This window comes from Nomascus leucogenys, chromosome 22a (assembly GCF_006542625.1).
Source record: "Nomascus leucogenys isolate Asia chromosome 22a, Asia_NLE_v1, whole genome shotgun sequence".
In the NCBI taxonomy this organism is placed as follows: domain Eukaryota; kingdom Metazoa; phylum Chordata; class Mammalia; order Primates; family Hylobatidae; genus Nomascus; species Nomascus leucogenys.
The window spans coordinates 133,312,869-133,330,619 of record NC_044402.1 but is presented as its reverse complement, the minus strand read 5'-3'; the positions used below and the strand labels follow the sequence as shown (position 1 = coordinate 133,330,619).

Below are 17,751 nucleotides of genomic sequence, written 5' to 3'. Positions count from 1 at the left end.
GTCTTCCCAAAGAGCCCTTCCCAAGATAAACACTATTCTAATTTCTAGCCCCAAATATTAGCTTTGAACATTACGGAAGATTCACTCTCCTTGCACAGGGGCCATGCTAATCTTCTCTGTATCGTTCCAATTTTAGTGTATGTGCTGCTGAAGCAAGCACGGGAGATTCATTCTCATTGTTACAGGGAATATTTTGGTCTTTTACACGGCTGTACAGAATCTCACTGTATGAACAAACCACACGGTATTACTCTTATGCTACTGCTTAGAAACATTTAGGTTGTTTTCTACCTTTTTGCTATCATAAGAATTGTGCTTCTATGAATATTCTTGGACATGAGTTTTGGTAAGTATATGTTTGCATTTCTGTTGGGTATGTACTTAGCATCAAAACTGCTAGGTCGCAGTATGCTCAACTTTGTTGACTACTACTAAATATTTTCCCAAAGAAATAGTACTACTGGCCAGGCATGGTGGCTCAATGCCTGTAATCCTAGCACTTTGGGAAGCTGAGGAGGGAGGATCACTTGAGTTTAGGAGTTTGAAACCAGGCTGGGCAACATGGTGAGACCTCATCTCTATATTTATCTATAATTTTTAAAACGTAAAAAAATTTTTTAAAAAAGAAATAGTACTAATTTACCATTTGTTTGCTTGTTTGTTTTACTCAAACCTCTAGCAACCATTAAGTGACTCACTCCTTTACTGACAAACACAATTAGAGACACAGGACTAAAAACAAAGATAAGGCTTAGACATAGCATCTGATCTCCAGGTCCATGGACACACATGTAAATAAATAACCTAATTCAGTTGGCAAAATGTGTTAATGTATCTTATCTGATCTTCATAATAACCACAAGAGATTAAGTCAACCATCATTAACTCTCTTGCGTCTGCAAGGATAGGGATACCTGTAAGGTGGTTTCCCAAGGCCACATGGCTGAATCATAACCAAATCAGAAACAGAACCTAGGCAGTGTTCAAACTCCTAACCCATGGTTTATCTCTACACTAAGTGATTCTTAATGGTTCACTCATAAATTTGACCCATTGGAAGCAGCCAGAAATTTTAGAGAAACTGAATGGGAAGACAGAGATCTGGGATTTAAGTATAACAAGCTAAAAGGGTGGTAGACAAATCATGCATGGTACATTTGAGGAAAGTGTCAACATCTCTAAAAAGGGGAGACATAGAACTAAATTTGTTTTCATCTTCCCACAGAATGACTTCAAAATGCATGCTCCTGAAAAAAAATAGTTAAGACTAACTTCTTCAATATAAAAATTTTATTCTAGAAATTATGTAGAAGGTGACTTCAGTCATAAAAATACACATTTCTAATTACTACTAATATAACTAAAAATTATACTGTATCTAAGCAATCCCCAAAAATATTAAAATAAATCCCTTCTAACCAAATTGATTACAGATTTACTTGTGTAAATTTGGATGGGTGGGTAGGAGTGCTAAGGAGACCATCATCTTTATAATTTGAATATATATGTGTGTGTGTGTGTGTATGTATTCCTGATATAATTTAAAATAAATAATAGGTCAGGCATGTTGGCTCATGCCTATAATTCCAGCACTTTCAGAGGCTGAGGCGGGCAGATCACCTGTGGTCAGGAGTTCGAGACCAGTCTGGCCAACATGACAAAACCCCGTTTCTACTAAAAATACTAAAAATTAGCCTGGCCTGGCAGCGTGCGCCTGTAGTCCCAGCTACTCAGGAGGCTGAGGCAGGAGAAATCACTTGAACCTGGGAGGTGGAGGTTGCAGTGAGCCTTGATTGTGCCACTGCACTCCAGCCTAGGCAACACAGTGAGACTCCGTCTCCAAAAATAATAATAATAAAATAAAAATAAATAAATAATAAATATTAAAGTCATTCATGGGCAGTTTAGAAGATGACATCTAAGTTCCCTTCACGTCTAAAAATTCCAACAATTCATAGTAACGAAGGCTAAAATGAGTGAGAGACAGTTACATGGCCCTTCTCAGCATTCAAAATCAAAGGCTTCCTCCTTCTGTAACGTCAGCACCATGACAAAGTTGACTAACCAAATACTGTATTTCAGTTGACTTATTTTTTAAATCTTAACAGATTTACAAACAAGATGATTTTAAAGTAAACCTTATTGAATTATTTACAAACTCATGCCTGAACCAAATATTCTTAATCTACAGTCAACGAATGAGCTCAGGGCTGTGAATCCTTGCACTGGACATGCACTTTGTGCTGGCATGCTTTCTTCTTCTTTCAGGGAAAAGGGTCTACAGCTTTCGTCAGAATTTTAAAGGTGTCTGTGACCCTCAAAAAGCAAAGAAACACAAATTTTAAATGTATTTTTTTCCATTCAATATAGCAAACATGACTGAGGAAAACGATGTATTTTATGTCCTTACGTTAAAAGCAAATTATGTAAAGGTGCTAAAATACATACGTACTACATATATAATTTCCCCAGTGGCAATAAATACTTGGTTGTTTCAATCTTAGTGTATTAAGTCCAAATAGGATTCATCTAAAAATTAAATTAAATTAAAATGCAGTGTTGGTTTTTGCCTGGTCTGAGTGGACTTCCTAAGGAGAAAGAGCAGTAAAAGGGCACCTGTGTGCATGTTTGACCCACAGCCAAAAACAGTGTTTATGGAAAACTTCAGATGGAGCAAAGAGGCACTCAGCCAACAAAATCTACAGCTGTGAGACTTGGAGCTTACAAGTGCCCAATCTCCACAAGCAAAAGTGGAATTATGGGACAGACTTTGAAGCTTGTTTATGTGCAAATTTTTTAAGGAGTGACTTTGTATTACTCTATTCAGATATATATTATCTGATCAACACCAAAAAAATATTCTAACACCAAAGAAAATGGTGAAAGGGCATCCCACTCAAGTGTTGATATTTACCACCCCTCTCCCCTACAATTACTTATAAACAAAGTTCAGGGTGGCTAGGACAGAGCAGTTTAAATTCTGTACCCAGAGAGTTACAACTTTCTCCCTGAGGAATAAATAACCTGCTCAGATGGTTAACATGAGTCCTGAAAAAACAGCAGAGACTGGAGAAGCTGCAGTGTATCAGAATCTCTGAAAAAGGTCCTCAGGCCATTTGAGTATGTACCATAACCCTACAGCCTTCATGCTCAGCTGTCTGCTGGTACATACCCAGAGGCTGCCTGAAATCTGTGGGAAGGCAATTAGTAGCTGGCTTGGACATGTGGAAATGGCAATAGAGTAGGCATCTTCAAAACAAAGCTAAGTACACTATGTAAGCAAGAACATGGAGACCAGGGCTAACGTTTTAAAGCTGTGAGATTACCTACTTACATAGGCCAGAAATCGCACTCCAACTGAAGATTTTACTGTTCTCAAGAAAAATGTGATACATTTATAGATATATAGTGAATTATTTCAGTCAGAAAGAAAATCAAATGCCTTTAGGGACAGAGGACTAGATTTAACACAGAATAATTTACCGGGTCTTGGTACCTTGCTTAATTTAATCATTATAATTTTGGAGACACAATCCATCAATCTATGAACAGGTATTTACCATTTATGTTCATTCATAGAAGAAATATTTTAGAGCCATCTCCAATTACCTTACTGTGAAACGGCTACAACAGAAATAACAAATTGTCTAGATGGGAAGGACCATGAGTTTTTGGGTGAAGGTGGCATATCATCTGTGCCAATACCCGTGTCATCTCAGTGAAGGAGCCCCAGGAAACACCACCCCAAAATATGCTGCTTTGGTATACTCACTACTGCAAACTGAGAGAACTTGGGGAACAGGAAGCACAGGGAGGGGCCTTCTCTGATGCCCCCTTATCTCAAAAAATTCCTTTGTCCCCTCCCTAGAATTTCATCAATCAGGGAAAATTAACCTTGCAACATAAGAGATTAAAAGGTCTAGTAGCGTTCTTCCTCAAGTTAATTTTCAATACCTGAAAGACTTTATCTCAATAACTAGACAACTTTTGTTCATCATACATTTCCTCCCCTCATTTTCCCATAGCTTGTCAATACCTTCCCCCAGGACCTCCACATCCCTATTCCAATGTTATAAGAACTTCAATCATCTGGTCCTTCCTCAAGTCTCATGTTTTGTGGGACTCTTGTGCATAAGGATGTAAACTGTTTTTCTTCTGTTAAGTATACCTACTGTTGCTTTATATTATAAACTCAATTATCAAACCTTCAAAAGGAAGAGAGAAGGTCTTCTCTCTCCCCTACACCAGCTAACCTGGTAACTTCAACCAGAAATGACTTTAAATGCTCAGGCTATTGTAATGGGAGAGCTATGCTCCTAAGTGGGCACTTCAGAGCTGGTCTACAATATTCACAGCAGTTAGGAATCACTGTTTATAGATCATAGCAAGACTTTCAAATTGTAGAAATCCAGAAATTAGAAAGCTTCACTTAAGACATTTCTTTCTTAATTGAAGATCATTTTGCCAAATCATTTTTGTCTCAATATATTGAAACCAAGTATACCATGGAAAAAGACTTTTAATAAAATCTTAACTGTCTTGCCTACTATAATGTGTATTCTCAGGCCAGGTGAAGTGGCTCATGCCTGTAATCCCAGGAATTTGGGAGGCTGAGTTGAGAGGACAGCTTGAGCCCGGGAATTCAAGACCAGCCTAGACAACACAGCAAGACCGTGCCTCTACAAAAAATAAAAAATTAGCCAGATGTGGTGGCATTACTGCAGGGGGTGGGGGATGAGGTGGGAGGATCACTTGAGCCTGGGAGGTCGAGGCTGCAGTGAGCTGTGATCACACCACTGCACTGCAGCCTGGGTGACACAGCAAGACTCTATGTCTAAAAAAAATGAAAATTAAAAATATATAATGTATATTCAAAACACATGACAGATACACTCAAGTGCTTCTGCTTTCTAGAAGCAGTATTATACTATATTTGTTCTAGTATTTTGTTGTTGTGTTGTTCTGTTTTTCTTCAATGTGTTAGCTGGGAATTGATATACATTGTAATTCCTACCAGTACATGCAGGGAATGAGCATCACACCACAAATCCTTCTTTATACTTTATCTTCCCTAGTTCTGAAGGTCAGTGTTTCTAATGCTGTATCTGAACTTGTGTTGAAGTATTTGGTACTAATAAAACAAAGACGGAATTAATATATTTTTTAAATTGTGGGGGGGAAGGAGAGGATTCTACAAAGGCGGATTTCACTTTCTAAGTAGCATTATATTGGTCTACATTAATAATTTTCCCAGCAGGCCTTCCAAGATTTTACTTTGAACAATCACAGTCTTTGTTTCTCAGATCCTCTTACATGTGACATTTGGTCAAAGTTTTAAAATCAGCAGCTAACGGAGGAGGAGAAAAGTACTGTTCACTAAGGCACTGCACAAAGCCATACCACAGGGCGTTTCAGGGTTCCAACAAGCTGGATCACATTTTCCAGCTAAACGCTATTTCAGTGTTGTGTTACATTTTCTGTACACTGTACACTATGTTTTATTAACACTATACTTCATCACACTGATCAGGGAAACATCTCCTAAACATCATTAAAATAAGCCTTAAGAAAATTCCTCAGTTCTTTCACACAGGTGTGCATTTTTAAAAGTATCAGGTACAGAACAATTAATTTTATTCCTATTCAAGGTCTTTCTATACAGCCTTTAAAAAAAAAAGTTTGTTTCCTAGCCAAAAAAATAAAAGATTTCAGGTAATTAAATTATCTATATTACTAACTCTGGAACTAATGGTAGCCATTCTGATGAGCCATGAGAAGAAAACTAAGAAAATCAATGTACTAATTTATGCCTATAAGTCCTTATACAAATAAATCTTCCCCAAAGACATGGGTGGAGAAAAAAAAGATTAGTAAAGGAAATATCTCACACTTCAACATGCTATATAAGGAAAGACGGCTGAAAAGAAATCTTGCAGGGAATTTTATCCCTTTGAACTTTCAAATAAACTCTTAAGTAAGATTATGCAAACTTACTAAAGACCGGTCCTGATTAGAGGGAAAAAATGCACCCCTTCTCCAAGTCAGTTCTGGAGGCTTTCTCCAGAGTTGTTAAGGTTTGTGTTGGGTAAAGAAAGACCTCCTAACAAACCAGCATTCTTTTCCACATGATCAGAGCTAATTGGCCCCCCTGCAGGCTAAGTGACCAATCACATCAACTTCAGCTGAAACCAGCCCCCACAACATTATAAACAGAGGAATGTAAGCTGTAAAACCAGTCCAAGAAGAGAACCTACAAACTAGACTTGTAGATTAAAATTATCTGATCAAAAAGGCAGACTCTGTAAATTTCCTTAAGACCTACCTTGGCGTAAAGGCTGACCCAGCAAAAGAACTGGTGAGTACATGCAATAGTATCCATTCTTATTTCTTTCCTTATGGGAAACAGGGAAAGAAACTGACTGGCAAATAGGAACAGAGCTAGATTACTTCCAATAGATTTTGAAAACAAAGACATTATCCATAGGGTAGTATAGTAAGGTTTCTGTATTCTTTTTCCTTAAATTTTAAAAATGCAGTAACAGCCATATTGAATGTATTACTGGAAATTTTCTTAACTGTCTTATTAAATGTATACTAATTTTCTATTACAATATATCAGTAGAGGATAAAGGACTTAGAAAAAAAAATTCAGTGGCTTGAGGAAAAAAAGTCTTTTTCTTTTGGAAGGAATTTCAAAAACCCAAAATGAGCATAAAAAAACAAATGCCAAAAGAATAAGCCACTTTGTTTTTATTTCTGTAATCTAAGAAGTGATGAGTATCCTAATTGTAAATTTTTAAGCATGGAATTATTGCCGAAATTAATAGATATTTCTGCAATTAAGAAATTAAAATAGAATCTCTGAGCTTATATAACAGGGTTAGAACTCATAGTGTTTGCCCTAATTATGGAGGGCAAGAGAAATCATTATAAAACTTTCAATATAGTCTTAAAGTATTTACACCAGACGTGAACAAATACAGAGGAATACCATCTTCATTTAATGTTTGTTAGTTATAGCCTTTATCTTAACTCCTCAGTATGAACTATATTATTTTATATCATGGCAACAGAAAATACATAATTTTAAGTGCTACAACCCAATGAGTAGAATGAATTCTGATGATCAGTAAAGCTGCCTATCATTTTTTAATAGGTACTATTTTTCCTCCAAATAATTTATAAATGGGCAAATATTTTACAGCCCACACACAGCAATAGAAGCAAACCTTCCCAACCTTCTACCCCACTTTCTATTGGGATCAGTTGATGATACTTAAACATCAGGTAACAATAATATAATTTTTTAAACCATACAAGCAGACATCAAACTATACGGAAATAAAAGAAATCATATAGGAAACTTGTATCCTTTGTAGGAAGTGGAAATATGTTTGTTTACATAAATCTGTAGAGCTTTAAGAAATCTTATTATCATAATTCCCTCTTTTTTTCACTTTCTTTGTTTTAATCTAAGGATGCCAGGCCAAGGGGATTGAGTGGTTTGCCCAAAATGACACAGCTATGTAACCAACAGTGCCAGAGCCTGAAGGCCATATCCCCTTATCCTGCGTTCTCTACACTAAACCACACTGACTGTAAGAATAGTTATTCAGGGTAACTGGTTAAGTGAGAATCAGCAATCAATCTTCCTTCTCTGTATTACTCCACTTGCCAACACAATCCAAACCAAATCCAGCAGTCTTAGGTTTAAAAAAAAAAAACGCTGCTTAACTGTTCTGATTATTAGCCTTTTGACTTCCCTGTTCACAGGTTTTTCTATGTATTTAGTTGCAAGAGAAAAAAAAATACAATTGTAAAGAGCCTAGAGTAAGAGTGCTACAAAAGTTGTAGGTAAGAAGTAACAACAGTCCTGAAAAGGCCCAAATGAGAATGATGAATTTTGTTAGCTACAGTCTACACACAAAGCCTCTCTCTAAGTAAGGAATTTTAGAACTTTCATAAAGTAGGCTGAAAATAAAAAAGAATCACGGAGCTTTTTCTTTCTCAAACTTTTGTGAAACACTAAGCACTTAGCAGCATTCAGTAGGACAGTGGGACAGTAGGACAGCAGCATTCAGTAGGACAGTAGGACAGTGGCTCCACATGTGGAACAAGCACCAGTGTCCAGGAGCATGAGGGGCATTTTCACATAGGCAGGAAGCAACAACAGTGGAGAATGACAAAGTTGTTCACCCACCATTCTGAAGGCAACCAATTATCCTTTCATTGTTATATCCTTCTTCCAAGTGTCAAAATCTTTTATTATGTCATCATAATTTTATTTATAATGACAGTATTATACTTCTAAAATTGTCTTCTCATCTGGCAAAACAGAAACTTGGCAATGTTATGTCATAACTCTCCTCTCTATATTGCTTTAATTTTACTGATGTGCAAAACACAACTAGACTATGTAATAATTCAGACTGTGATAATCTTCAAATCTTGAAAGAAGTCTTTCCTAACTGAAAATCTGTTTCTAACCTACAAATAATAGGTCTGAACCCAAAAAACATTACTGAAGAACCAATATTCTGGAGCAGCTCTTGAACAAAACTAATCAAATGAAACTGTATTATTCACAAAGGCTAAGCAGGGTCAAATGTCTGTTTTGGAGGCAATATGGCACTACCTCTGGACTCAGAATGTATGAGATTCATATCCCCCACTTACTACCTCATTATACCTCATTTTCTTTCTTTTTTTTTTTCTTTAGAGACAGGGTCTCGCTATGTTGGCCAGATTGATCTTGAATTCCCGACCTCAAGCAGTCCTCCCGACTCAGCCTCCCAAAGTGCTAGCATTACAGGCATGAGTCACCATGCCTGGTTCCTCACTTTCATTATCTGTAAAATGGGACTAATAGTGGTACTTATTACTGTGAAACTTAAGACGCTTTTTTTTTTAAATAGAGACAAAGTTTCACTACGTTGCCTAGGCTGGTCTCAAACTCCTGGACTCAAGCAATCCTCCTGTCTTGGCCTCCCGAAGTGCTGGGAGCCAGACACGTTTTTAATAACAATAAAGCAACTAATACTTTACTGAGAGCTTACTCTGTGCCAGACACTGCCCAATGGCTTCACATCAGTTTGTACATATGAAGTATTTGGTATGATTCCTGGCACATGCTAAACAATATATATATTAGCTAATATTATTAATCATTACTATCATAAGAATCATGAATAAAGTTAACAATGGTTTAATATAGATACTTGAGACAGTTATGGGGCAAGAAAGGCATCTACTAAAGGTGCTAGAAATTTGGCTATCAAAGACTATCTTGAGAATGCAATATCAATCATTTTTGGAAAGACTGTTATTTCACCAAACGCTTCCTGTATTTAAAAAAAAAATTAACTGGCTTTGAAGTTAGCTAGACTTGAATAACCATCCAAATAATCCAAAGCTCCTATTTGCCTTGTGTAAATTTATTTTATCTGTCTGAGCACCAGTGACTTCATCTGAAATGGGAACAATGGCTATCTTGTTAAGATACTGAAGAATTAAGAGATAATACAGTATGAAAGCAGTTATCACAGTGCCTATGAAGATTTTGTTGTTGTTTCCAAAGTGTAGAAATCAGGTCTCCTAATACATTTAAAAATAATCTAACAAAATAAAGGTCATTAAGTAGCTATGCCAAGAAAAAATACACTAAATGATTATGACAACTTTTTAGGGTAATACGTTATAAAACATTAAAATAATGCACTAAGATTTGTTAAAGTCTGTATCATATGAAACTGAAATTGCCATCTAATCTAAATAAACTCAACAATCATCCCAGTGTTCCATTAGCTCAAATCTGAAGAAAATACAAAAAAAAGTCTCTAGTATCACCAATAAATGTTAAGTTACCTCAGAGCAAAAGACAGTTGTATATACCCAGCTGGCCAATATCCAGTTCCAACAACACAGGCAGTCTCCAAAGCCTCAAAGTCGCGAGATATGGGAACTAGGAAACCCAAGCACCAACCTAGCTCCACAAGTCTGTAGTGCCCTTCTCAAGCCCCATTAAAAGCCAGGAGGTGGGTATGCAGCACTCTCAAGGGTATCTACCTCTGAAGGAAGAAGCAAAGAGGAGAGTCAAATAAAAACTCATAGTCCTGGATTGTAGCAAAGAAGAGAGGCTCACTCAAGGGAAGCAAAGCTGCATTTCCTGTTCTGTTCCTAGTAACTGCTATACTAAAGTCTTAAGACACCTTTGTCATACGCAAGGATGATTACAAGGAAGGCATACATTAGATTTCTACTCACCACCTTGAGAAAAGGATAACCACTGATGAAAACTGTTTGCAGCAGAAAACTAATTATACTAATTTAATCTTTTTAAAATTCTTATTTAACCCCTTAATGATTATTTTAGTTCATTAAACTCTTGAACCTTTTTCTTCTGGTTTACTTACTTTTAAAGCTAATGCTATCTAGAAATGTCTTCTTGGAATTTCTTATTTTGCCAAGAAACAATTCTCTTTCTACCCCACAATCTAATCAGAGCCTAGAATATGCAAAGAGACAGCAATCCATCATCCAGGACAGAAAGAACCCACGAACATGGTTGCAAAGTGACAAAAACAAATAAAGCCTAATCATAAAACTCTAAATAAGGCCAGGTATGGTGGCTCACCCCTGTAATTCCAGCGCTTTGGGAGGCTTAAGTGGGAGGATGGCTTGAGAACAGGAGTCCGAGACCAGCCTAGGCAATATATTGAGACCCAATACCAACAAAAATTAAAATTTTAAAAATTAGCCGAGGTTACAGTAAGCTATGATTGTGGCACTGCACTCCAGCCTAGGAGACAGAGCAAGATCCTGTCTCTAAAAATACAAATCAATAAATCAAACTCTGAGTAGGCTAATTATAAAGCATACATTAGAACTACAGACCTCTAAAAGCTTACCACAAATGTAAGCCTTGTCCTAGTACTAAATCTGGCTTCAAAGGATTTGCAGACAGTTTAATAATAAGCTTCCAAATGACTTCAAATTATTTACACAGAAGAACACTTACATATTTAAACACACCCCTTTTAATTATGAATAATGCATAATTATAAATTAACTATGAAATGCTAGTCTTTACACATAATATTTGGTCAAATCAATAAATGCTTGACACCCGGACTTGTGCAAGGAAGACACACGGGTATATAATCTCTACCCACAAGAATTCTAAAATATACTTAGAAAATGTTTAAAGTGTTAAACAATGTTTTAACTGTCATTCAAAGAAACAATAAAAGAGACATTTTAAGGTTAACACAATTAGCTCCCAAATGAATGACTTAGTAAATGCCTCCTTACATAAAGAGAAAAGCGAGAGAGTTGGCAAAGTTGTGGTTAGAGAAGCATTCCCAAGAAAGCAGAAAGTCCATAAGCTCTCCAAATTCACAAACATTAACTGTAAAACAGTTAAGAGCTTACTAATTTACTCTTGATTTTAGAGAAATACAGCCTGAGATGGACAGCAGTAATTGCAAAGTTATTGCTCCTCTCCTAAGTCAAAGATACCGGAGGATGGTCACCAAGGATGGCCACAGCACACTTCAAATGGATGGCGCTCAAAGAGGTCTTGCATATCTTCGAGATGCTTGGGGAATCCTAATGGACATGCGCTGGCGTTGGATGATGTTGGTCTTTTCTGCTTCTTTTGTTGTCCACTGGCTTGTCTTTGCAGTGCTCTGGTATGTTCTGGCTGAGATGAATGGTGATCTGGAACTAGATCATGATGCCCCACCTGAAAACCACACTATCTGTGTCAAGTATATCACCAGTTTCACAGCTGCATTCTCCTTCTCCCTGGAGACACAACTCACAATTGGTTATGGTACCATGTTCCCCAGTGGTGACTGTCCAAGTGCAATCGCCTTACTTGCCATACAAATGCTCCTAGGCCTCATGCTAGAGGCTTTTATCACAGGTAATTTTGTCTTTGTTCTTAAAAACAAAACAAAAAAAAACCCAAACTACAGGTGTTTGGAAAGGGTATAGTCAGTTATAAGTAATGCTGTTACAGAATAATTTATCTATATTAATAGCAGCTAATGTCTAAGATAGAAAAGAAACAGTTTAGAGCCAAAAAAAAAATAGGAGAAATGCATTAAGGAACCTGTCTCAATGCCGAAATTTTACTTACTGGAACTACTTAAGAAAAAAGAGATCAGTATGATACTAAATTGCAGAAATATCCTATATAAAAAAAAAAAAATTAACAAAAGGTTTAAAAGGAGGTTGTCACTGAAGCTAATCATTTTGTCAAATACACGAATAAATACATTCAATACATATTTTGACAGTCATTTTACCTAACAGAGGAATTTGGTTTTTTTTCTTCACTGGGCTAGAATTCCCTCCTATGAGTTCATCTTTTCAACATTTACTTTATGCCAGTGAGCCCAGAACACCACAATCAGCATTATATGTTAGAGAACAAGTTACGTATACACATTCTTAGCAAAATGCATTGGAAATATGTCCACAAAGATTATGAAATTTTGCTCATGAACACAGAAAACTCTTTCCTTTAAAGGAGGACTAGTGGCGTTTTTTTGTGACATACATAATTTCAAAAGAAAACTTGGCTTTAATATACTAAATAATAATCTGAGAAGGTAAGCATTGGGCCATATGAAGAATGATGTGGAATGAAATCCCAATGTGCTACAAACCAGCTCTATAACCTGTAAATCACAAACTTCTACAATAAGAGTTCCTATACTGGGTCAGTCCTTTGCATACAATTAAGGGGGTCTATAAACTTACATGGGAAAAACTTGTATCTCTTGGCAGTAACCACTAATTGAAATTTGGCATCTCCTACAGGCAACAAAAAATAGTATCACCAGCAGTATTAGTAGCTTTGATTCAAACAGAAATCATAAATATTTTGTCATATCAAACCAGAATACTTGAAAATCACAGTACTAAATCCACCACCAGACTGTTATTTAATGTATCAGTAAGGCACATATAGTACTATAATAACATTTCTTAAATGTTCAACTGAATTTCAATAATTTGGTTTCTTTTATATTTTACTTTCAAGCACTTAAAACATAATTCTGGTAAGTACTTACTTCTTAGACCTTACCAACAGCCCACCAACAAAATCTGTGGCACAAAACTGATTAAGAAACGCTTATATATAGCTTAGGGCACAAGGAAGATATACCTGAAAGGTGCACTGAAATTACCTGATAGTCAGTCCTCCCCTGCCCCACAAAAGGTTTCTGAGTTTCAAAGTTTAAAAATACGTTTCAAAGTTTAGAAATTCTTCAAAATATCACTCTTATTTTTTTTTTTTTTTGAGATGGAGTCTTGCTCTGTTGCCCAGGCTGGAATGCAGTGGTACAAACTTGGCTCACTGCAATCTCCTGCCTCAGCTTCCTGAGTAGCTGGGATTACAGGCATGCGCCACCAGACCCAGCTAATTTTTGTATTTTTAGTAGAGACGGGGTTTCATCATGTTGGCCAGGCTGGTCTCGAACTCCTGACCTCAAGTGACCCGCCTGCCTTGGCCTCCCAAAGTGCTGGGATTACAGGCGTGAGCCACCATGCCCGGCCAAAATATCACTCATTCTACTGGTCCCCTCCCCATCCCAAATCATTCTACTCTGAACCTAGTCTCTACTTCAACTTAGTCTGGCTGTAGCCAAGTTGCATTTATTTTCTATTACTTTTTTTTTAAGCACAGGCAGGAATATAGGAAATGACCAACTCTTTGACATGTAAGAAACTAGAGGATGAAGTTTTACATTTCTCTGTAACAAAATCATTTTGCTTATTCATTTTGAAATCATGGTTTTTAAACAGAAATGTACTTTGAAAAATGCTTCAGGCAAATAAGACTAACCAAATTAACAATGAGTTCAATTCCTGACTCATTGAAAGGCATGGCACCAAGAAATGTGGAAATATTTGATATACACTTCTCATTCAGAAAAAGTATTGATATTTAAAGTCTTCATTCTAAAAAAAAAAATCAATAATTTCTTATTTAGGTGCCTTTGTGGCGAAGATTGCCCGGCCAAAAAATCGAGCTTTCTCAATTCGCTTTACTGACATAGCAGTAGTAGCTCACATGGATGGCAAACCTAATCTTATCTTCCAAGTGGCCAACACCCGACCTAGCCCTCTAACCAGTGTCCGGGTCTCAGCTGTACTCTATCAGGAAAGAGAAAATGGCAAACTCTACCAGACCAGTGTGGATTTCCACCTTGATGACATCAGTTCTGAGGAATGTCCATTCTTTATCTTTCCACTAACCTACTATCACTCCATTACACCATCAAGTCCTCTGGCTACTCTGCTCCAGCATGAAAATCCTTCTCACTTTGAATTAGTTGTATCCCTTTCAGCAATGCAGGAGGGCACTGGAGAAATATGCCAAAGGAGGACATCCTACCTACCTTCTGAAATCATGTTACATCACTGTTTTGCATCTCTGTTGACCCGAGGTTCCAAAGGTGAATATCAAATCAAGATGGAGAATTTTGACAAGACTGTCCCTGAATTTCCAACTCCTCTGGTTTCTAAAAGCCTAAACAGGACTGACCTGGATATCCACATCAATGGACAAAGCATTGACAATTTTCAGATCTCTGAAACAGGACTGACAGAATAAGACTTATCCATTTTTTAATGTGTTAAATACACCCAGCCAGTTATGCAGCTACTTTTTCTTTACTGTATCTCATGTTTTCTTTTTTCAATGCTAATTATAGCTCTCTACATCACGGTAATCATGCCTACGCCCACATAAAAATGGCTGAGCTAACAATACACATTCTGGAAACATAACACTCTACATTACAAAGTTTGTTACCTGCTGAAATCAATGTAACTCAACTTGACAGACACTTATACAGAAATGTTGCTGGTGAATTTATAAGAATGTGGTACGATACTAGTAATGAAGGCAAAATGGACAGTGAAGTTTAACACAACTGAACTCTAAGAAAATCAACCATTCTCTCATTTTCATCTGCAAATTGAAGCAACAGTTTAGTTTCAAACCTAGCTCCCTGGGTAGAATGATGACTTCACCATACTTAGTGAACATCCTTTAAGAACTGGGATTTTTTTCAAGACAACAAAGATCACTCATTTGGTTCTTTCTACTATGAAACTTAAGTAAGTATTACCTCCTTAATTTTTAACAACTAAGAACAAAAATTAACGAGAAAAACAACAAAGTACAGATTTATACATAAACCTAAAAGCATTTGAACATGACACCCGAACACATACATATATGTTCACTTATTTGTGGCAGAAGGTGATCAGATAAGATAAGCTCCGCCCAAATGGAACCTGCAGGGTGGTATTTTGCATTGCAAGGAGACGCAAAATTTTATCTTAAAACTGTCCCCCATAATAATCAAACAGTGATTCATCTAAATGACTTCTAGCAACCTAAGTAAAAACATTCCCCTCCTATGTATGATTCATTTGATCATATAAAACATCATGATGGCTCTAATTCATAAATACAAAAATATATTTAAGTCTTTATGGATACAAAGCTTTACTTAGATATAACTTGAGTGAGTAGGGAAAAAAATCTACAGTAGATAAAGCAAAAGATAATTAGGCAACAAAGCATTTTCAAACCCAAATTCCTGTTTCTAACTTCAGATAGTTTTTTCTATAAACACAAAATCAGTGTTTATTCACCAGTAGGAGGTTGGACTAGATGAACTCTATTATTTCTTTCTAAATCTAATACTCCATAAAAATTATGTTTCCTCTGTTTCATTTTTTATTTTATCTATGCTAAAATGAGCCCTTTCCCTTATGTCCAGTTTAAGATGATCATTTGCATGATTTTCATTTCAATAAAAAAAAGAGAAACTGTCCTTAAACAAAACAAAAACCAAAAAAGTCACCCTATCAGGTTTCAAACAGATTTGTGGCTGTTCTTTTCTGAAATTTCCCTTATTCAGGTTTCTGTGGGAAAAATGAAAGATTAACCTTCCCCACTGGTGATGACCTAGGCAGGAATCATCTCTTGAAATAAATACTAGCTGAGTAAAGGCAAGCAGGTGTGAAGAGCAGGGCTCAGCAGCAAGTCACATTTTTCTACTATTTGACCAAAAGGAAAAGAAAATAAAGAAGAACTCTGGAGTGGTCTAAGACTGATAATACCAGAATATCAAGAACACAGAAACTTAATTATTGTGAACTTTTGCTGTTTGAAAATCTTAGACATTCATTCTTAAGTAGAAATCAGACCAACAGATTTTCCCAACCCAAGACTATTGTAACACATAAAGACAGCAACAATTCTTATTTCTATAATAAATTAACAAGATTCACCTAACCTGTGAAAATAAAGTAGTATTGAAGACTTACATGGTATGTTTTTTCCTAAAGGAACTACATCACTTACACAGATCACACTCTCGCTAGTTAAGTGAAGCTGCCCAAGGTGACATAAGTGAATGAGTAAAACCTGAGATCTAAAGTTCCATTTAAGTCAGATGAGTTTCATATTATACTTACTGTTTATACATAAATTTGGCATTTGAAAACTAAATATGACTTCGCCTACACATGACAAAAAAAACTATAGGTGAACTACTCTTATTTAATAAACATTTTATAAATCTCTAAGAAACGTGATCCAAAACTTTTTTGCAGGAGATAGAAAGCTTCTGGGAGGACTGTTCACTGTTTCTTTCACTTATTTCAAATCACAGTTTCTAGGTTAAGAATTAGGTTTTCTATAGAAAGACCATTATCCTCTGAGGAAAAGGAAGTAACAGTGGAAAAAGGGGGGAAATTACTGGGAGGTAGGAACGGCTGCTCTGCCTTTCTGGATGTACAGCTCACTAACCTGGATCATCTGAGAGCTTGGTCATGAAGTCTTCCACATATGATCAGGAAGACTATTTCGGAACTAACTTTAAACGTTCCTTTGGAAACTGATAAAGATAGCATGACAGTTCCAACAAACTGGAGACATGTAGGTACCTAAAAATCTTAGGGGCCTAGTTTTACGTATGTACAAGCCCATACTACCAAGTACCAGAAGAGTCTATAACCAAAAATTGCTATGTCTATTAACAAGTATTTCATACCAAAATACACTAATTTGTATTGCACTGGGCTGAGTGTACTGGTATCATATGGATTACTTTTTAATAATCCTTTCATTTCACCCTTACAGAATCATACCATAAGATGAGCACCAGAACTGATCTCCCCCTGTGTACAATCAATTCCTACTGAATAGGAATTCTAATTCTAGTATCAAAGACCTTTTTCCACCTTCACATTCTCCTATGGTTGTTCACAGGGGTTATGCAAGCTTCTTACATCTTACAAGACATCTTACATCTAAAGATGTCTGTAATTCTACCCATTTCTCTTTTCATGAGAAGCAAATACATGGTAAGCATCATTCCTAATTTTAAAAAGAATAGATCATCCTGGAAACTTCAGTACTTGAACTGTCTTAATGTGATGTCACAGGACATCTCACAATATACTCATATTGACCTTATACTGATCAATATATCAGTGTGTCTGAACAAACTAGTTTAGTATTGCTACTCTTGGAGAGTGTAAGATATAATTATGAACATTTTTTAAAGACCTACATTATCGTCAACAAAAGTGGATTACTTCCAAAAAGTAAAAGCTCAGAATCTTTAGCACAGGTAACCTGAAGTGAGCATCTTTTCAAAAAGCATTCAATCAAACTCACTATGACATTTTAGAATATATACGTATGTGGAAATT

At 36.3% G+C, this 17,751-nt stretch overlaps 2 protein-coding genes and 1 non-coding gene across 11 annotated transcripts in view; 1 reads left to right on the top strand and 2 right to left on the bottom strand.

The window, feature by feature from the left end:
• Window positions 1–17,751, bottom strand: part of GIGYF2 (GRB10 interacting GYF protein 2) — a 164,448-nt gene that overhangs the window by 77,106 nt on the left and 69,591 nt on the right. The window lies entirely within an intron of this gene.
• On the bottom strand, window positions 53–160 carry LOC115832557. Its single transcript, XR_004028088.1, has one exon. It is a non-coding gene; the product is annotated as a U6 spliceosomal RNA (small nuclear RNA).
• KCNJ13 (potassium inwardly rectifying channel subfamily J member 13) lies at window positions 4,862–16,358 on the top strand. 2 transcript variants are annotated; one of them, XM_003274750.4, is made up of 3 exons: window positions 4,862–6,355; window positions 11,451–11,926; window positions 14,007–16,358. In XM_003274750.4, the coding sequence occupies exons 2-3, from the start codon at window positions 11,467–11,469 to the stop codon at window positions 14,627–14,629; spliced, it is 1,083 nt and encodes a 360-aa protein (XP_003274798.1). In that variant the 5' UTR covers window positions 4,862–6,355; window positions 11,451–11,466; the 3' UTR covers window positions 14,630–16,358. The 2 variants fall into 2 exon arrangements, with proteins under 2 accessions (XP_003274798.1, XP_030659828.1); XM_030803968.1 differs by lacking the exon at window positions 4,862–6,355 and having other exon boundaries at window positions 11,120–11,690; window positions 14,007–14,067.